General features: G+C 39.8%; 1 protein-coding gene across 2 annotated transcripts in view; it reads right to left on the reverse strand.

The window, feature by feature from the left end:
- Positions 1 to 22,624, reverse strand: part of PHEX (phosphate regulating endopeptidase homolog, X-linked) — a 226,349-nt gene that overhangs the window by 21,137 nt on the left and 182,588 nt on the right. For both annotated transcript variants that reach the window (XM_015422949.1, XM_015422951.1), the window contains exon 15: positions 10,277 to 10,335. In XM_015422949.1, the coding sequence (XP_015278435.1) occupies positions 10,277 to 10,335 (59 nt within the window). The remainder of the gene's footprint in view (positions 1 to 10,276; positions 10,336 to 22,624) is intronic.

Genomic DNA, 22,624 nt, shown 5'->3' on the forward strand with positions numbered 1-22,624 from the left:
CAAATTCACCCAGCAAGCTTCCATGGCAGAGTGGGAATTTGAACCTGGTTCTCCCAGATCCTAATGTGAAATTCTAACCACTACACCACAGTGGCTCTCAGCTTTCCCTCCTCCTCTCTCCTGCCGGCAACCTCTTCCTAGGAAAAGTGTGGCCAAGTTGCAAAAGTGATGTGTTAGCAAGTTGCTCTGGTGAGTTGTGTGGTGGCCACTGCTGGGCCCTGTCAAGTTGTACAAGTTATGTGAAGGCTACCACTGGGACCATGTGACTTATATAGGGTTGCCAGCCTCCAGGTGGGGCCTGGAGATCTCCTGCTTTTACAACTGATCTCCAACTGACAGAGGAAACTTCATACATTTGAATTGGTGATGTTGTAGACTAAGTATATTAAATGGATGTCAGATTGTTTTCCCATGTCTCAAATTGCAGCTCAATTTCTATTTTCCTATTACAGCAAAACTGTCACAAATAGAGATGGCATGGGAAATATGGGTTGTGAATTAATTGTGTGGTGAGACAGTCATGGGATCGCTGAGCAGTCGGGTTAGAACAGATAAAAGGAAGTACTTCTTCACTCAAAGAGTGATTAACACATGGAATTCACTGCCACAGGAGGTGGTGGCAGCTACAAGCATGGACAGCTTCAAAAGGGAATTAGATAAGCATATGGAGCAGAAGTCCATCGGTGGCTATTAGCCACAAGGTATAGATAGGAACTCTCAGGCTGGGGCAAGTCATGTACTTCTATTCTTGGTGCTGGGGGGGGGCAACAGTGGGAGGGCTCCTAGTGGCCTGGCCCCACTGCTGGACCTTCTGATGGCACCTGGTATTTTTGGCCACTGTGTGACAGAGTGTTGGACTGGATGGGCCATTGGCCTGATCCAACATTGACTTCTCTTATGTTCTTATGTATACCATATGCCAAGCTCTGCAGAGACCCACAGGTCAAAAAGCCCACAGGATAAAATGTTACTGGGCTATTGATTTTGCCAAATGCTACCACCAGCAAAAAAAGATCTGTCATCCCCCTTTGGGGGATGAAACAAGACTACCTGCCTTATAAATTGCAGGCCATAATTTATGACTAAGTTATGCTATAATTGTGGATACATGATGGCTCATTTCATTTTTACCTCTTTCCTCATATTTGCTTGTCAAAGAGCTCAGCTCTGCTTCCACAATCCACTTAGTTACTGAAAACCATCTCCAGCAAGGAATTCCATTTGTTAAGGTGGTACTTTTCTTTTCTTTTTTACAAATTTATTTACATCCTCTGGGTGAGTAGACGTTCAAGCATTTTCCTTACAGCATCATTTAAAAGGAAACACTAAATGTAACTCCTATCAAGTGAAGCAAGCAACAAGCTGTATGTTCCTTTGGCCTGCCCATCTGCTGTCTGCTGCCTGTTGTTCCCCTGCTAGCATTACCACCTGTTTTGAAATCAATGTATGAAAAGGAAACACTGTGAAAAACTATTTCCTAGGGATTGCCATCCCTCTGATGGTGTATTGTTGTTTGGAACTTATCAAATAAGCTTATTTCTGTACTGCAAAAACAAATTAATTTCAACAGTTTTGGGAACACTGTTTCTTGATCTACATTTATCCTCATCAAAACACATCCAAAAGTGTGAGCTTTCATTTCTGTCATGTGGACTGTTCAGCATCTCCACTTAATAGCATTCAGTTCTTACTCCTACACAATAGAAGATCTAGCCATATTCACAATCTCTCTCTCTGTAGCTCTCTGGAGGATTTTTAGAGTTCAAATGACCACATTAAATTATTCATAACCCCCAAATCTACACCATTCTAGCTGGTTCATGGGCCACATTTACCTTTTCATTTTTCAAACCTTCCAATAAGTTCCAAAGCTTCTACCCTAAATCCAGTCCTGTCCCAGTAAAGCCACTGCCCCAGTGTATTTTTTAGGATTTTAGATTTTTCTACAAAGTTTGGGTTTTTATAAGGTTTGTAGAAAAATCTGTCTAGTCTGTCCATGGCCCCAATATCCAGATTTAAGTATCCACAAATAGGGCCTTTTGAGAATTAGATATCTTGATGGGACATTGAAGTTTGAGATCCAGGCACTCCTGAGCCGCCGCGCCATTGCTCCCCGGCACGATCAGATGCCGGGGAGGAAGTCACCGATGGGAGACTAAGCCAGCCGGCTGCGCATGTGTGCGCATGCGCAGTTCGGCTAGGAGCCTCAGATGCGCCGGTAGAAGGACGCGCCGGCGATCCCACGGCCACGCTTGCCATGGCCTTTCTGGTAAGTCCACCTCTGTATGTGGTTTATTTTAACAGCGGATTTTCGGCCTGAAGGGCTGGATCGGGGACGGGTGTGCGCTGCTTCCCAGATGTTGCGGTGAGATCGCGCCCATTTGCTGCACCCCCGATCCATCCCTCTCCCGGCCCAAAACCTTCCGTGTGACCGGGGCCATAGAATGGATGTCATGAATTAATGCAATTTTTCAATTGCATTTCCTTCCTTCCTTCCTTCCTTCCTTCCCTAGTAAAACTGCATGTTAATTATTTTCCATGGTGCCTTAAACCATCTGTAGATGATAACATAAATGTCTGAATGTTGTGCCTGAATACTTCACTGTTGACAGTTAATCTTCAGCACTCAGATTAGCAGGATCTACGGTGACAGCTGACAAGCTGTAGATAACAAGTACCAACCAGTTATGATTGGAATTGAAGCACATTCAGTCATCATGACTCAGCATGAAGCTGATTGGTTGTAATCTGTATATAAGTGGATATGTTATAGCTCTGTATCCTTCTCCTTATTCTCACTGTGTCTGGTGGAGCGCTTTGTTGGTGGAGTGTAAATAGTATTAATAAACTTGTATATAGTGCACCACTGGACTGTGTAAGTGTGGTGCTATATAGGGCCTCCACAGCAGTGAATGCTGGTGAGTGCTGAAGTGGCTGGAAAAGTCTTGGTGGCTGGTGTTATCAAAAGGGTGCCCCAGATGCACTGCGCAACATTCACTGAATTCAGTAATAATATATAGATTACTATGTTTTTTTGGGGGAAAACTGTTTAGAAATGGAAAGAAATAGCAAAAAATATGTAACATAGTCCTTTCATACAATTTTGTGTCTGTACACACGTGCACACACGGACTTGTTAGCTCACAGAATACAAATGGAGTTTAGCCACTTCACAAGTCACATTCAAAGATTCATTTCTGTTCATAGGTCTTCAAAATGTGATTTAACTGATGACAATAGCTAACTTAATTTTGACTTAAGTACAACTAATTTGATGTTTTAATGAAGGCTACATTTAAGATTGATTAGTTCATTGATTACTTAGCTAATCAAACTCATTAAGCTTTAATTTTGTTTATATATTACCAAAGAAATAACACACCCTATATCTTGTAAAAATCATCCATCAAATATAATCAGTAATAGTTCATTTTAAAATAATTGTATTAATGAATATTAACAAACAAATGCATATAAATGTTAAGAATTAATGAATGAACCTTTAGAATTTGGGAAGTGATTTTTTTTAATGGCAAAGAAATTTGAATTTACATTAATTGTGACACGTTCCTATGTAGCAGTTAACATTTGAAAATCATTTGTAATCTGTGGAATTTGTACTGAAATATATGGGTTGGATCCAGACTAAATTTTCTGTGAATTGAAAGTGCGGTAATTTCCACCAATTCCCTCTTCCTGCTGCAGATCCCCATTTTGTCCCACATGCTGTGACAGAGGATCCCTTGTCCCCCACAAGAGGCACTTCCGTGAGATCAGGTGGCTGCAGTGGAGGAGGGAGAGAGGAATGTTTTGTTCCACTGACAGAATTGACCTGCATGAGTGAAAAAACTAAGTCTGGATTCTGCCCTAAGAAACCTGTTAAAAACTGTCTTTTATTTTATTTAAATACCTTTTTTTTTTGCAACAGGACTCAACAAGTCTAGCCATGCTATTTGAGAAGTGTGGTTTTACCAGACCTGGATACATGTAACCTGGCCATAGTTCAGCTGTCTTTCTGCAAATTCCAAAAGAAAGGACAGGCACTACCTTGGAATATTAATTTTGGAAGGGAAATGTTATACTGTGCAACAGAGACTCCAGTCCTTCAAAAACTGTTTTAAAACAGCAGCATTCCTTCCTCTAGTACATTTCCTTAGGGTTCAAAGTGCTTCACAGACTTTATCTCAGTAATCCTTAAAACAACACTGTAAGGTGAATCTGTTTAATACTGCAGACTGGGGTTGCAAGATAGCGGCTTGCTTAAGGCCATCCAGTGGATTCATAGCTGAACTGAGATTCTCAGTGGGGATTTCCTAGCTCAAAAAGTAGGGCTCTTAGTTTTGTGCTGTGCAAGAGCAGCTCCCATTAAATAGGCAATGCTGATTCCATTATGATCTTCAAAGGATACTGAGGCTACAATCCTTACAGTACCGTTTTAAGCAGAGTTATACCCTTCTAAATTTATTAATTTCAATGGACTTAGAAGGGTATAATTCTGCTTAGTATGGCACTTGTAAGCATACTTACCAGGGAGTAAGTCCCATTCAATTCAAGGGGACTTATGTTTGAGTAAATATATTCAGGGATTGCACTGCACAAGAAACCTAAACTATTCCAAAGAGATTATCACTAGCACCCTCCAACAGGATTGTAAGGAGTTGAAATGAAATAGTGTTTAAAAAAGGATCAGTCAGTACAGTGATCAAAAACTGAAAAACAAAAGTAGGTAACAGGGTTAGACTGTCAATTTTATAGCTGCAATTTATTACATTTTATCCCACCCTTCCTCCAAGAAATTCAAAGCCACATGCATAGTTCTCCTCTCCTCCATTTTATCTTCACAACAACCCACCGAGGTAGGTTAGGCTGAGAGTGACTGGCCCCAGGTGACCCAACAAATTCTGTGAATAAATGGGTCTCCCTGGCACTAGTTCAGTACTCTAACCACTGTGTTACACTAAACACCTTCCTTGGATCAATTTATGTTAATCAAGTAGAACTGATTCCTCCGTCCCTACCCACTACAAAGACACAGAAAAGATAAGATAAGTACTTTCAAAGGTGCAGAGAAAGCTAAGGGAAGGAATAAAGATTTTATTCAAAGACAAAATGATGAGTAATGAGAAAAAGAAGCATTGGCCATTAGGAAAATGAGAACAGCTTGAAGCTTTTAATTAGCAAGCGTACTTGAACATGTAAATTCCAGAACAACTCTGCCCTTACCCATCAGAAAGCTAGTGGGCTGTTTTAGAAGTGCTTTCTCATCAATATGTTTCTGATTAGCTACACTTTTTTATGTGGACACCTAGGAAAAACCTCCTGCAGAAAAATCCAGCAACTTTGTAAGTACACCAAGTACACCAGAACATTCCTTCCAGAGCCTGCATGCACAATTTCCTATACAGACCTTCAAAAAATTTAATACTAATCTTTAATTTCTTTGAGCAGACATTCATTTGAAGCTAATTTTAATGGTCTATCATGCAATAAAGATATGAATAAGAGGTTTTTCTGAAGGGAGATTTTGGCTTTGATATCATGTGCCTGGAGACATAACCAAGAATTAATTATAAGACTTTAATAACTATGTTTAGTATCTATTGCATATATAAGATTATACTGAAAAATCACTTTATCATCTCACTATTTTAAACCAGAAAAATATTTCTTTAATTTTCTAAAAACATTAAGACTTTAAAAGAATGGATAGCAATTTTTCCCAAATAGATACATGCTTTTAAAAAATTCCCTTAATGATCAAAATTGGGGAAAATGCTTTTCCTCCAATCCTAATTTTTCTCTAAAGCTAATCCCCCCCCCAGCTATACATGAACTGTTTGCATCCATAGCTAGGGTTGCCAGGTCCCGTTGCTGTGGTGGCGGGGGATTTGGAGGGGCATTCAGGAATTGGGCAGGATGTTGCATGCTACGTCCCCAAAACAATGACATCATCTGGAAGTGATGTCATTGCATTGACGATGTCATGTGCAACACTCTGGTTTTTGGGGAAAACTCTATGGTTTTTTGCCTTCAAAACCATAGTTTGCCCCAAAACCAGAGCGTCACCACGCAATGTCCTCAGCACAATGACATCACCGGGAAATGATGTCAACATGGTGGGAATGTCGCACAATGATGTCCCTGTTTGGGGGTGGGGTTTCCCCCATCAGCTAGCTGGCCAGTGGCAGATTGAAGCCCCCAAAAGTGGGGGAACCCCCGCTGAGACCTGGGGGCTGGCAACCCTATCCATAGCCCTTAAAAGTTTATAGCATCCTGAACTGGTGAGGATATGTGTGTGAAATATGTGCCTCTTCATGTCTGCACCCATACCCTGATCAAAATATCCCCCTCCAGGAACTGTTAGGGATTTGACTTGGCCATTATCCCCTCACCTCTCCATTCTCCTTGCCTCCTTTACGTATGCTCAACCATATTCGACATTCTATGGCACACAGAGCATGTTCAGTGCTTATCAGACTGTTTGGAATCCTTCTTTTTATTTTACAATACTTTTCTGAATAACTCAGGCTATTAGCCACAAGGTATAGATAGAAACTCACAGGCTGGGGCAGGTGATGCACTGTATTCTTGATGCTTGGGGGGGGGGGGGCAAAAGGGGGGGGGTTTTGTGTTGATAGACCTCCTGATGACACCTGGTATTTTTGTCCACTGTGTGACAGAGTGTTGGACTAGATGGGCCACTGGCCTGATCCAACATTGGCTTCTCTTATGTTCTTATGAAATCCCTAAGTATGCAGAAATCCCTGTCTCATCTGTGGGTGGTCCTGTTTTGATGTACCATTGATAGGCATTTGACAATCAACTCTGCTATCATAGGGAACAAATGGGGGGGAGGGGAGGGAGAAGCCTCCATAAACCACCATAAGTCGCTATCAAATTTCTATAAACTACCAGGGGCTTGAGCAGCCTACCCCTGTCTGTTTCTTCTTCGTCTTCCTTTAAATGTTCCTCAGCTTTTCTTAACTTTCTGTACTTCCAAGAATATGTTCATTTCAAGGCTCTAGGACGAGGAAGATATCATTTTTCTTTTCTTAGCTTACAAAGTCATACATTTCTGACTATTGAGGAGTTTCCCAAATATGTAGAAACTCTTATCCAGTCAAGCGGCAGCCACTGAGCAGAAAAAAATGTTTGCTGGTGAAATTCAGTCATAAACTACATCTTAATAGGATTTTGCATCCCTACCATATGCAGTCATCCCTAAAATAAAATGAAACTACTGTGTATACTACTCTGTGTTCCTTGAAATGGGATAGGATTAGGGTTGCCAGCTCTGGGGTGGGAAAATACCTGGAGATTTTGGGAGTGGAGCCTGAAGAGGGGGTGACTTAGGGAGGGGAGGAACTTCAATGGCATCTAATGCCATATGGTCCACCTTCCAAAGCAGCCATTTTCTCCAAATGAACTGATCTCTGTCACCTGTAGTTCAGCTGCAATACCAAGAAAGTGCTTTTCACTTTGGAGGAAGCTTTGAACTCACTAAGAGAGACTTTTTGCAGCGTTCATTGAAAAAATGGATATTTTGGTATTTGGCAACCTTGTGTTTAGAAATATCTGTTGAACTCCCTGAGGAAGACACTGAAACAGGAGGATATCTAGACCTCTGTTGGAGGAAGACTGAGCACTTATTCAAAACAGACTTAAAGGAGTCCTCCCTCTTAAAACTTTTGTATAATTAAGGAGGACTGATATTAATAAAGGGGTTGTGCAATATCTTTTGGGATATATTAAGAGATGATACATGCTTTGATATATGATTCTATGTATTAAGGCTCATATAACAAATAATATATGGTGAATAAATTGTAAAAATATATAACAAAAATATATAAACATTATTTGAGATATTTTATAATTGTCTGTAGAAGGGAGCTATCACTCACGAAAGCTTATACCCCCAAAATTTGTTGGTCTTTAAGATGCTATTAGCCCTAAATCTTCACACAGAAATCACACAGAAATCTATGCCATGTGATTAGCTATATGCAGTGGAATGCCATTTCTAAATAAGACCAGTTCATGCCAAGTGAATTTGTTGACACCTGAAAACAGCATTTAAAAGGCAGTGAGCAGCAACATACCAAAGTCAAAAGCTACCAATACACAAAGGTCAGTAGAAGAGACACAAAACATGATTGTTTGCATGCCCATGATGACTGACTGGCTATATTAGACAGCTCTTGACTTCATAATTCTGTTAGACAAGAGTATGAAATCTTACAAATAGGAAAGGCAGTTGTTCTACTATATGCCCCTTAGTTAATTTAAAAAAAAAAAACCCCACACACTACAATCAGTCTATTACTTTCTGGAAGTTAAAAAAAGGTGCAAGGAGTGAATAAAATGGGGTGGGGAAAAGGAAAGACAATTCAAAAGTCAAGAACAAATTAGTTAATGCTAAATATTGCTATTTCTTACTACCTAGTTACAGACAGTCACTTAGGGACAAGTATGCTACACCTCACTAAAACGAAATGATTAGTCAATCTAAGACCATGTAGTTTCAGTATCTGACAGTATCCCAAAACTCTTGACTTCCACCTCTACATAATGACTCCTATTTGTAGTCCTGAATCTGTCCCATCCTATTGGTAGAATATTTTATACAATGAATGTAAAAGAGGAAGGTAGATATATCTGAACTGAATTCCAGGGGAGGGAGTAGTATATAGAGAGTATAAAATGTTCAAAAGAACCAGTGATTAAACTGGATTGCAGGGTTGCTTCCAGTTTGGGGGCCTTTGACAATATGCTCTCCAGAAAGCCCCTCCCAGTAATGCTATAACATAGCTAGAGGTGGCACCAAGCAAATGGTAGCACATTACCCTAGTCATCATTGCTTGTCACTCACTTGCCTGAGCATAGATGCAGCTGGGAGCACCAACTGCCATTTAGGTACCTGGCCTCTTCCTGAGGTTGATGCCTGCTGCTTCTGGCAGCTATTCCTGCATGTTCAAGCAGGTGCATATTGGAGAGCAGCATGGAGTAGCCACTGCTGCTTGCCTTTTGAGTATTTGGCAGAAGAGGAAGGAAATAAGAAAAGGAGCTGCCATCTCCATTATGGTGGTACTGTGTGTATCAAGGGCCAGAGAAGGAACGAGCAGGCCTAATCCTTCCATGGCAGATGGCAGGATGTAATCACTGCTGCAAGGAATGCAGCTGCCCTCCCAAGGCACCTGCTCATAGACATTTACCCTTGATGCTAAACTACTGGATTTTGCTGAAACTCCCATAATATTATATGGTATTCTAAAGCAACCCTGTTAACTAAGGTTGCCCAGTCCCTCCTGGCAACCAGCAGGGGATAGAGGGGACTTACTGGGAGCAGGAGGGAGGCCCAGCCAACATGCAATAGCATGTCTACATCACTGCCCATGTGACCTGGAAGTGATGTCATCATGTTGGGGACATCAGAGTGATACTCTGGTATTTGGGCAAAAACTCTATGGTAAATTTGGCTTCTACCATAGAGTATTTGCCCAAATACAGGGCATTGCCCTGATGTCTGCAACATGATGCTGTCACTTCTGAGTCACGTGGGCAGTGACATAGACATGTCGCTACACATCTGCTGAACTTCCATCTTTTCTAGGGTAAATTCTTCCCACTGGCCACCTGATTGGTGGGCGGTGGGGCCTTGGGGCGGGGTACCACTGCCTCCATTGGGAGCTCTGGCAACCCTACTATTAACAGATTAATTTTCTTGGAAACAAACTTCAGAATCATTTAATTCTTCAATTTTTAAAAATAACCACTCTGAGCTCAGTATTTCATTTCCAGCTTAACTGCAACTCACATTCCTAGCGGAAAGCAAGCTCTTTAAGCTACAGACAAACAAGGAGGAAAGCAGTAGTAGTGATAAAGACCATCATTTCACACAATTGGGTTCCATGCTGCACTTGATAATGTCTTTGAAGGAACCAAATGGGACAGATTGCCTTGGTTACTTTCCATTACAATAATACCCTTCCCTGGGAGCATCAGTAGATGGAATAATTATACTATTTGCACATCCAATGTAGTTCCTATGCCCAAACATTCACAGTGTGTCATAGGCATTTACCATGCAGAAGCAGCTCCCAAGCTATAAAATACTTAAAGTCCCAGCACTCATTTGTCTACTGGAGACTGCTGCCAGAAAGTGTAAGGGGTGAAAGAACAGAAGTTTCATGTTTCAGAACAAGATGCCATTTCAGTAGGTGAAATATGTTTTCCCATCTAAATCATTAAATGAAAAAGAAATGCAAATACTCACTGATTTGATTTGTAGATGAACTATAAAAGGCATTGACTGTAGTTGGACTAGTAAACCACCTGTTGAAATAGAAGGAGCATGTTATTAATTCATGTGAATTCATGAACCAGACAAAGATAAACAGTAAATTATGTTATAGGAGACCATGACTGAAAATGCTGTGTCCCATATATTAGCTAATGCAGGGTGTCAGTGGCAGACTCTGAACATAGGAAGGCTCATAGGAGTTGATTTTCAGTCTTGAACCATTTATAGGTCAATGTCGATACTCTGACTTGGGTTTGCAAACAAATGGGCAATTAATGCAGTTGGCCCAGATTGGTATATACTCTTCTGCATTGGGTTGTGCTAATATTCAGGACCAAGTAAAGTTTCTGGACACTCTTCAAAAGCAGCAGCTGATGTGGAGTGCCACAGAAATTTGGTGAAAGTCTATTATATTACAGGATATATGGCATGCCAATGACAAAGGCCTTATTCCCAACACTTCTTATCACTATAGGTTTTTTAACATTATATTTATTTATTTATCTATCTATCTCCCCACAAGCAGGCTCAGAGCAGGTTCCATCATAAAATTCACAGTACAACAAATCAACAGTTAAAATATATCTAAAAACCTATCTAAAAACAGTAATCAATAAAAGACCGATGCCTCAAAAGGTTTCAACAAGAAGCAGTTTGTTCCCAGGTGGCCATTCGGATCTGAGGTCACTGGTGGGGAGGCCGATAACAGGTGGGCACCTGCTGCCTCAACTGAAAGCCTGGTGGAAAAGCTCTGTCTTGCAGGCCCCCGTGGAACTGTAATAGGTCCCTCAGGGCCCTGATTTCTAATGGGAGCTCATCCACCAGGTAGGGGCCAGGGCCAAAAAAGCCCTGGCCCTTGTTGAGACAAGTTGGATGTCCCTGGGGCCAGGAACCACCAGGAGATGTTGATTAATAAATTGCAAGTTCCTGCGGAGCTCATAACACCAATTTTAATGTAAGATATACCTTTTTTTACTTGGAGAGGTATGCTGAGACATATGCAGAGCCCCAAGCATCCCCAAATTCTGTCCCAGTGATTCTTGACTGTACAACAGCATTAAAATACATCAATTTAACAGTGTGCTTAATGTTTCTGTTAGCATTTACTAATCTTTTTCTGATGTTTATAAATTGGCAATGGATATTAATTAATGAAAATGTCCTCTTTTGTTATGTTCCTGTGATAAATAAGAACACTGAGGATTAATCAATTAAAGCATAGAAAGAACAATATGCATATTTTAAGCATTCAACATTATCTACTGAAAAATGAACGTTCTGCCCATGGAATTTATTTAGGAGAAGCATTACCTCTTCCTTCCTCCCTTTCCCCATCCCCAGAAAGGATTTCTAATAAAACGATATGATGGCAGATTTTTGTAAGATAATACACAAGCCAGAAGATGCCTGACGTCTATACTGAAGAGTCAGGAGAAAACATTTAACAGGGTTGACTGCATTCCAATTTCAGAGTCATTTATGGCAGCAGCGAAATAAACTAATTTGAAATGCAGCAGTGTAGCCACTTATAAAGAGGTGCCCTTATGCAGGACAAACTGAATGACTTTTGCAGTGACCTGCAGGGACACATTTGAGACAATGGAGATTTTTATTGGAAATTTAAAATGCCATTGCACATTTCAAGTCTGTATCATGGACTCAACCTTTGACTTCATGTCTTTATTCATAAATGTGTCAACTGTTTCAAAGCTCTTTCTGCCCAGGACTTAACACTTGATGTTTTCACCAAATTTAACCAAAAGACATCAAAGCTGTCCGTAAAGCCTTTGGAGACACTCACCGATAATCATTTGCTAATCAATTAAACATTCAAGTCAGTAGATTGTTTAAAAATGGCAATTTAATTTTTTTCTTCAGTTTTTTTACCTGCTTGAGGCCAGTCTTGTAAGCTTCATAATTATTCTGGACTCACTAATGCTACTTGGCCAATAGGAAGGTATTAGAGGCACAAATTGCTGAGCCTCTCTCTACTTACCTCACTTTTTGTTAAGGGTCAACATTAACCATGTTTCTGAATTTCACCTGCTCTAGATTGGCCCAGATTCATAAGATTAGAAAAATGCCTGACTGAATAGTAGCATAAGAGTCAAACCGCTGAGAGAAACCTGGTGTTCATTATGACCATCAGTGTAAAACATGCTATCATAAATTACTTGCAGTGTTAAAAGTTACAAGTTATTTCCATGAAAGACAGAAGCAAAACAAGCAGTTATGCTGTACTGGCAAGGAAGTGTCCAAATCGGAGGCTAAAACTCAGCCTGGTGGTGGGCAGTTTTTGTGGTGCTCAGGCCCTGGGCAAAAGTTCAGGATGGGGCCCCAGAATAACTGCCAGCCCCCCACTAGGGCCGAGCAAGGGTGGCCATCCCCCTGTGTGAGGTGGGTGGGATCCATCACTGCCACTGGAAACTAGCTACCTGAGCCTAAGATGGGGCAAGTGGTAGCAGGATCCTGGACATCTTCTTTTCCTCTCTCCTTTGGGACGTGGAGCCATAGGAGGTTGCCCTCTCCCCACTGTGGCACACAGGGCAACTGCCCATGCTACACATTGGCTAAGACTGCCCCTGCTTGGTGGTTGGAATGCTGTCTGCAAACCCCACCAAAAGTCACAGGACACCTTTCCTTGTAATGGCAGGAACATAAGAGTCCTGCTGAGCTGGCTGAAGCAGACAGACAGAGCGGGGGGGGGGGATAAGCAGAGTGGGAGCAAAATGCCCCTTTAAAGGACACAGAAGGTCTATTAAAATTCTCTGCACCCTCACACAGAGACTGCTCACCTTCTGCACCTTTTGGACCCATTGTCATTTCCCCCCTTTCTTAACAGAGTTTTTTCAGTTGAAAAATAACACAGAGGATAACAGGATTAATTGCAATCTTATTTGTATTGGTCTGTTATTATAGGTGTTTCTTGAACAATATGGTTTTCTGCAAACTATGCACAACTGAATAATTCAAGATGGCTTTCTGCACAAGTAATAGGATTTTACTGTACAAAATGGTTTACAGAGTTACTTGGATAAATTATTACAGACTGTAGTCTACACTACCGTGTATAGCTTGCTGTAAGCAGGATCTTACTATGCAATTTTTGCATCTTTTAATGTGTCATGTTAATACTTATGCTTTGCTTAGTTCTGTTTTTTAGATTTCTGACTGCTTCCAGACTTCTACAAACCCAATCCTATTTCATTGTTTATTGGATGCCCCATCGTGTTTAGGGATGTGCATTTGGCTTCCCCAAACTGAAAGAAATACCGAATAAATACCTTATCAGTATTTTTTGGTATTCCTAAAGCCGAATGCAAATTCAGGAAACCTTTCAACTACTGAATACAGTTTCCCAAATTTATTTGGCTTTTTCGGCTTTTGGGTAGCTGGATGCTGACTTCCCTCCCCCTGTGGTTTCCCTAGTCAATTTCACTCCCTGCCAATCAGCTGTGAGAGTGAAACTGACCAGGGAAAGCCTCCTCTTTCTGCTTTGGGGAGGGAAAGAAAGGCATTTAAACATGCCTGTGCTGTCTGCCTGCCCTTCTCTAGCCACCTTGCGGCTGTGAGGCAGCGGGAGAAAAGCAGGCAGGGAGTGCAGGCGTGTTTGCATGCCTGCCCTTGGCTTCCTCAGCCAGCCACTGTGGGGGTTGGCTGGAGAAGCCAAGGAAAGGCATAGAAACATGCCTCCTTCCCTCCCTGAGCTTCCCTCCCTCCATCTACCCCAGGTCAGATAGAGAAGGGAAGGCAGAGAGAGGAGGCTTTCCATTGTCAGTTTCACTTTCCCTGGCCTATCTGCTGTTAGGTTTAAATGGTTTAAACCTAACAGCTGACTGGCAGGGAGTGAAATTGACAAGGAAAGCTGTGGGGAGGGGGGGCTTCCAGAGGGAAAGAAGGCATTTTTACATGCTTCCCTTCTCTCCTGTCAGGTATATCAGACCCGAATATATATTTGGCAATACTGAATAGTTCCCCAGTCCTGATACTTTACTGGTATTGGACTGGGGATATTCTTCATTTACTGATATTTTTTGGCATTCAATGGTGTTTCGTTTCCCTGGCACCATTTGGTAATTCAGGTTTGGGTTTTTCTGGGATTCCAGAATTATTCAGGTTCCATTATTCCCTATGGGGAAATGGGGAGGGCTAGAATGGCTGTTTCCAACCAAATAATAACAAAATTGCAGACAAGTTAGTGGACCAAAAGGTTAGTGCCCATACACAAAAAAACTACACCAAATTTCAGAAGTGGGGTGTGACGGACTGTACTTTTAAAAGCTGCGAAGTGACATACAAACAGAGTACAGGACTGTGAAGGGTTAATTCTTCACAGAAACAGAGAGCCTTGAGTGACAGGCTACTCCAAGCAATCCACTGCTGCCACCAAATATGATGGCCCTGTCCACTTCCCTCCCTCAGAGGCAAGATTTTCCCTCTGTTTTCTTTCCCTTTTGTGACTGAGCTGCCCTAGTTGTCTGTTTTCTTCTTTCCTAAAGAACTCTGGCTGTCCCACCCTGTCACAGTATAATACTTTGGCTGTTTGCTCAGCCCAGGAACCTGAGGGAAGGATCAGGAGCCCGCTTTAACTTTACTTAAATGGCATTCAAGGCATTTTAAAATTCAAAAATAACAAAATATTTTATTTAACATTGAGTGGAAAGGTCAGCTGAAATCAGGGGTTGAATTTTTTTTAGGTAACTCAATACAGATAACTCTGAGGTAAAACCCATACATGCACAGACTTTAGTTCTTATGTTTCAGGCTAATGAAAGTTTCTTAAGCTTTTCACAATGACTTAAATCTTTATGTTGAGAGGCTTTTTCCCCAGTGTTTTCCCTGAACATTTTAGTACACTTTCTTTGATCATTCTCTAACTCTTTTGGTTTCTAGAAGGCTGGTACACTCTTTTCGGTACCCAAACCTCTTTTCTTGAAACACCAGTACTTGAGTTTTTAATTGATTCTTTAGGTCCCTAAAGGCAGTTTCTAACCACACCAGACCAGGAATGATGGTGGTGGTGGTGATGATTTTTATACCACCCACCCAGCTAGGCAGGCTCAAGGTGGTGTACAACAAATTAAAATCAAATACATAATAATTTACTGTTAAAATTAAGAGCTATGCAGCAACTATATCCTGAATCCTAAGGCATCATCATTACAGGTTTCCTAACCCCGATCAACAGGGGAGGGAGGGGAGAGAGGATGACTAACCATACCATTGCTGTCCTCAACCGTTTAGCTGGTGGAACATCTCTGCCTTGCAGGCCCTGTGGAATTGTAGCAGATCCTGCAAAGCCCAGATGTCAGTCGACAGAGAGTTCATCCAGGTCAGAGCCAAGACAAAAGTGCTATGTAGAAAAGAGCAAGAGTCCAGCAGCACCTTAAAGACTAACAAAATTAGTGGCAGGGTATTAGCTTTTGTGGCAGGGTATGCCACTAATTTTGTTAGTCTTTAAGGTGCTGCTGGACTCTTGCTCTTTTCTACATAGCACTTTTGTAAGTTAGTACAAGGTGAGTTCAGGCTTTTATTCCAATATTAAAGTTTTATTGTACACTACTTGTAGTAGCTTTAGGTGCAGAAGTCTTGCACAATGTTCCATTATGTCAATGAAGAAGGGACAAGGGACCTATGCAATAATACTGCATAAATAAGGTTTCAGTTAGTTTGGCCCCATCGATGGAAACTAAACCCAACATATATACTCACTGCATGTGATGAGCACACACCTATATTGGACTGCATGTAAGTATATGGAATACCTTATAGCACTCAAAATTTCCCACCACATGTAGATTCAAAAAAAATTGTATGTTGTATTCAGAAGTGACATCTGTGTAAGGAATCTCTTTTATGAGTATTAAACCTCTTAATACCAGTATCTGGACTTACACTGAAGCTTTTGCCACTTTCTGATTTCAAAATAGAGTCAGATTCTCATTTTTCATGCTTGCTTTCTTAGATAATTAGGACTAGAAAACATCCCAAAATAATTTTGCATTGACAGATTTGTAAACATAGATTGCAGACAAATTATGTTAAATTCCTAATTTGGCATTGCACAAGCAGCTAATATAAAGAGATTTATTTGTACATCTCTAATTAGATGGATATATTTTCAGTATTTTACTGCAGGATTTTAAATCAGGACTTCAAAATACAGCAGAACATATTCAACAAACAAGAGTGCAGTATACCAACTAAGTTTCACTTTTGTTCTTGCATATGTAAGTTTGTAAGATATATTGGTACCTTTTCAATATTAGCTTCATTACACACAGGGTACTCATTGTGCCAGGTACTGTAAAACGTGTTGCTGGACACCTTCCTCATTGAGTTCACAAGTTTACTGTATGAGAAAGACTTACAAGGCTCCTATCACCCATCTTGGGTACAAAGGTTGGAACATATTCTTCTCATAATTTCCTAGTAGGAAGAGTAAGTTATTTCCCACAAGCGCTGCTCCATGCTCACCACTCCCTTTTGCCCCGATGGTACGTGTCAATTTCACACAAACTGCTGCGGGCCACATTTTGCCCCGGAGCTTCGCGCGATTTCCCCTGCGTCTACTCAATCCCTGTGAGTAGACATGGGGAAAATCGCACAAAGCTGCAGGGCAAAATGCGGCCATGCAGCAGCTTGTGTGAAATTGACATGTACCATCGGGGCAAAGAGAAGCGTGAGCACGGAGCAGCGCTTGTGGGAAGTCACCCCAAGAGTCCAGTAGCACCTTAAAGACTAACAAAATGTATGGCAGGGTATGAGTTTTCATGAGTTACTGCTCACTTTTTCAGATAAAGTGAGCAGTGACTCATGAAAGCTCATACCCTGCTACAAATTTTGTTAGTCTTTAAGGTGCTATTGGACTCTTGCTCTTTTCTGTTGCTTCAGACAGAGTAACACAGCTATTTATCTAGATCTTCCTCATAGGCCACTTGCACACTGTCATTTTTTGTCACTCTTTTGTCCCTATTTCTTCAGGGTTTTTCCCCCCTAATATGTTTTGCTCTCTCTAGTAGTCCCAGAGGGAGCAATGGTTTCCATCCTAGCTGGCACCCTTCTCTTTACTCCTACCTGCCTGCTTCGACCTCCTCCCTAACCTGCCCATCAGATGAAAGAACAGTCTAGAGCAGGTTTTTAACTTAAATTATAGTCGCCATCTGGAGATTGTGTAATTAAGATTGATTGCCAATTTTAACCTGTTTTTTGTATGTTTTAACCTGTTGTAAATTGCCCAGAGCCCTGTATACTCAGGGATGGGGCGATACAGAAATCATGATGATGATGATGATGATGATGATGATGATGATGATGATGATGATGATGATGATGTTTCATTAACAGCCCCTTCTTTAATGTCCAGCTTCTTTCCCTTACAATTCCTGATGCCTCTGCTAGAGTTCGAAGCCAGCCACTCCAGATGGAATAAATTATGCCATTTCACTTGCCAAAGCAGGGAGATACCTTAGGGCTCTTTTTGTAGCAGGAACTCCTTCGCTTATTAGGTGACACACCCCTAATGTAGCCAAGCCTCCAAGAGCTTACAGTAGCCCCTGTAAGAAGAGCTCTGTAAGCTCTTGGAGGATGGGCTACATTAGGGGTGTGTCACCTAATATGCAGAGGATTTCCTGCTACAAAAAGAGCCCCGCGTGAGTTATACTCATGTTGTATGTGCAGTGTTTGCTACATATCCAGTGCCTGCTGGCCTACAAATATCAGACTCATAAATATGAAGATAGACTGGGGGCAGGTGGCATTAAGTAGTTCTTAAAGGAGGAGAAAATGAGATAAGCTGAATTGCATTCTACTCCCTCATGCTGGGTAAGGGAATAATTCCCTTCATTTTAAAGTATTCCAGTGATGGGAGATGATTCATAGGGGACAGCCCTAAAGTTGTATATTTCAGGGATTACCTGCCAATTAATTTCACCTTAGGTGGCATTTTCCATCCTACTAAGAACCTCTTCAGGGTATATTAGTGCAGCTAATAGCCACTTCCACAAGAATGAAAGATCAAGAGTGTTTATCTCCCTTTTCACAAAGAAAAAAAATGAGGATATTTTTTTTACTGCTCTATAAACTGGTGGTAAACTGAAGATAATGTGTTTTGCTGATGTATAATACAAAAGAATCTCAAAATGATTCCTTCAGGGCTATATCTTACAGTTTCAGCATATGTCTGCATAACAATTAGAACACTGCTGCTACCATTGCTAAGGTTCCTGAATAGGGTAACAAATAAGTTGGAGAGGCAAAGGCCAAATTCAGAATTTTCTTATGCGGCAGAGGGCCTTTTTGCTTGCTGCTGCTGGACACCTCCACTTTCCTTTGCAAACATTAGCCAGTGCCCATTAATGTGACAGAAGATGCTTCAACACATCCAGCATTTTTCATTCATCTGCCAGTGCAGTAATGGTGCTTAGTGCTTAGTGCACAACCCCTTGGTGCTATGTGTGTCCCAGACACTAGCTTTTTTTGTACACAATAAGATCTATCTCAGTGTATTGTAGGCAAGAGCTAGAACATGGGTGTCGAACTCATTTGTTATGTGGGCCAGATCTGACATAAATGAGGCCTTGTTGGGCTGGGCCATGTGTGTCATAAAATGGAGTGCCATGTAGCAGAGATACAAACTTTATAAAGGGGACAGATGTAGCATGGATGGGTATATATCAGAAAACAACACCTTCTGTTTGGGTATGAAGAATCCTTGGGTAATATAAATATGTTTAGGTTAAATAAACATTTAAAATATCATGCAGGTACACCTTTTCCTGTAACTGGCCAATGAATAAATGACTACTCAGATGATGCTCTGATATTTTGTAACCAATTATGATTTCTGGATGTTATCTTTCTAACTATGTCATTCTGGGTATACAATTTCATGTACTTCCTGATATTGCTCAGAAAGCAGTCAATTTTTGATAGGCTTGTTTGGCCTAACTGTTTTCAATTGTTCAATTGCAATTATATAATCAATTAACATTCCTCCTCATTTTGATTTCTCTTTTTGTCTTGGGAATCTATTTGTACAACACAGACAAACACAACTAAAGATTTTTTAAAATTTTAAATAAAACATGCTTAAAACACTAGCACTCTTGAAATATTTTATCATTTAACAGTCTCTGATAATTGACATGTCTTGCTCTGGATTATTGCATCAAAATGTCTGTGCTGTAGCACAAGGTTGTCCGTTATCTCCTTTGTTGTTCATATGGATATTGGAAGTAGTGCTGGGACAGATTAGAGAAGATAAGGAAATTAAGGGCTTAACTACCAAAGGACTCTCCTACAAGTATAGAGCTTTTGCAGATGACGTAATGTTTATGGTAGAAGATCCTGTGCTGAAGCTACCATTGCTTTTGGAAAAAATAAAGGAGTTTGGAGACTTAGCAGGATTTTATGTAAACAAAAATAAATCCAAGGTGATGTGTAAAAATATGAAGGGTACGAAGCAGGAAGAACTACAGAGGATGCTACAGTGTGAAGTCAAAAAGACTAAGTATTTAGGTATTGACTTGACAATGAAGAATATAGATCTCTTTAAGAACAATTATGACAAACTTTGGTCTCAAATACAGCAGGGTATTAAAAAGTGGAATACACTACATTTGTCGCTTTTGGGGAGAATTTTGGTGGTAAAAATGAACATTTTACCACGTTTGATGTTTTTATTTCAGACAATCCCAATAGTGAGAGATGTAAAAATATTAAATGCCTGGCAGAAAGAACTTTCAAAATTTGTGTGGGCAGGGAAGAAACCAAGGATTAAGATGAAGATCTTATGCAACATGAAAGAAAGTTGTCTGAGGTAGTTACTCCAAGAAATACCTCACAACATAGTTCCTCAATACACAAGAAATGGTTTCCTTTCTTAGAATATGTGTTTAATTCTGACACATCTAAATTTAAAGTGCCTTCCAAATATGTTGAAGTCTTTCATCATATGTGATTGAATAACTCTTTGTGCATTTCAACTGTTTGCTGTTTTACATCTTGTGGTATTCAGTTGTGTTATAAGTTTGTTGTTGTTTTAATAAAAATAAAAATTGTTATTTAAAAAAAAAAAAGAAAGAAAGAGGTGGACTTCAACTACCAAATTTAAGACTGTATCATGAAGCGGTTTGTCTAACTTGGTTACAACAATGGATTACGTTGGACAACAGAAAATTGTTGGCGTTAGAAGGTCATGACTGTAAGTTTGGCTGGCACACATATTTATGGTATGGAAAAATGAAAATTGATAGTTTTTTAAAGCACCATTATATAAGGAGAACATTATTTGATACTTGGACTAAGTACAGAAGGTACTTTTCAGACGAAAGACCACTTTGGATAGTGCTGGCAGAGGTACTTAAACCTTATTCGACACACAGAGGAGAAGACTGGTTGCAATATAGAGACATTTTGAAACATGTAGGGAAGACGTTTGAAATGAAAGTGGTAGAGGATATGGACTTTAATTATGATTGGTTGCAATATAGACAGATTTATGATTTGTTTAAAACAGATAAAAGAGTCTTTGGGTTTAGGAAAAATATAATGAAATTGAGAATGTGTGGTTTGAAGGAGGTAAAAATTGATATCTAAAATGTATAAGATATTGTTACAATGGTATACGGAAGATGAAACAGTTAAAGAGCAAATGATAAAATGGGCAGTTAATATGAACAAAAAAATAGATATGCCAACTTTGGAATTTTTATGGAAAAATGCTATGAAAATATCAACGTGTAATAATCTAAAAGAAAACTGTTATAAGATGATGTACAGATGGTATATGACACCAAAAAAGATTGCAAATATAAATAGTAATATGTCAAACAAATGTTGGAAATGTAAAAAAAACGCATGGATTAAAAAACAAGAAAATAAAGAAATCGATCAGATTAAGGAGAAGATTCAGAAAGAAGAAAATAAAATGCATAAAGAAATGGAAAATATTCAAACAAGTAAAAATAATATCAAATTACTACAACATAAATTGAACTGCATCTTAACACAGGAAATTGCTAAAAAGATGAAATGGACAATACAATATCATTTTGAGTTTGCGAACAAGCCAACTCGTTGGTTGGCGTACAAATTAAGAGCTGAAAGAGAAAAAAGAATAATAAAGAGCCTTAAAGATACAGAAGGATGTGATAAATATGGCGCAGAAGAAATTACAACAGTTGTGGAACAATTTTATAAGAAACTTTATGAGAAAGAAGAGATTGAAATGAGAAAGATAAGGGAATTTTTTGAAAAATACCCTGAAGGAAAATTTACGGAAGATCAAAGAAAGATACTAAGCAATAATATTGAAAGGTCGGAGATTGCGGTGGCATTAAGGAAATTGAAAAGTAAAAAAGCACCGGGTCCGGACGGACTACCTATCGAGTTTTATAAGACCTATGAGGAGGAGATTTCTATCCCACTATTAAACGTAATGCAAGATATAGCAAGTAACAAACAAATCCCAAACTCCTGGATGGAAGCCCGAATTTCATTAATTCATAAGCAGGGAACGGAGGAAAATGATATTAGAAATTACAGGCCTATTTCTCTCCTTAACACTGATTATAAGATCTTTGCATACATACTAGCTGACAGAATGAAGAAAATAATGGTACAAAACTTGCATAAAGATCAGGCAGGTTTTCTACCCAAGAGGCAGATTCAAAACAATATAAGGACAGTATTAAATGTTTTGGAGTATTATGAACAGCACTCGGAGAAGAAGATGGCCTTAGTTTTAGTTGACGCCGAGAAGGCCTTCGAAAATTTAAATTGGAATTTTTTGCTAGAAAAGTTAAAATACTGGGACTGTGGAGAATATTTTTTGAAAATGATTACAGCCATTTATGAAAGACAAACAGCGAAAATAATAATGAATAATCAAGAAACAAATACAATAGAAATACAAAAGGGAACCCGTCAGGGTTGCCCTTTGTCTCCGCTACTTTTTATTTATGCTTTAGAAACTTTGCTGGAAAATGTGAGAAAAAATGAGAATATTAAAGGCCTTCAAAATAAAGGAGAGAAATATAAGGTTCAGGCATATGCCGACGATATGATATTTATCCTAGAAGATCCCGAAGCTTCGATAGAACAGCTTATTCTGGCCTTGAAGGAATATGGGGAAGTAGCGGGATTAAAAGTTAATAAAAAGAAAACAAAGATACTAGTTAAAAACTGTTCGGATAGAACAGAAAAAACGCTGCAAGAAATATCGGGATTTGAAATACAAAAGAAGGTGAAATATTTGGGTATTTACTTAACGAAAAGGTGTTGTTCTCTGTTTAAAGATAACTACAAAAAAGTATTGCA

Source organism: Gekko japonicus, unplaced genomic scaffold (genome assembly GCF_001447785.1).
Source record: "Gekko japonicus isolate JY-2015 unplaced genomic scaffold, Gekko_japonicus_V1.1 scaffold117, whole genome shotgun sequence".
NCBI classification, from domain to species: Eukaryota; Metazoa; Chordata; class Lepidosauria; order Squamata; family Gekkonidae; genus Gekko; species Gekko japonicus.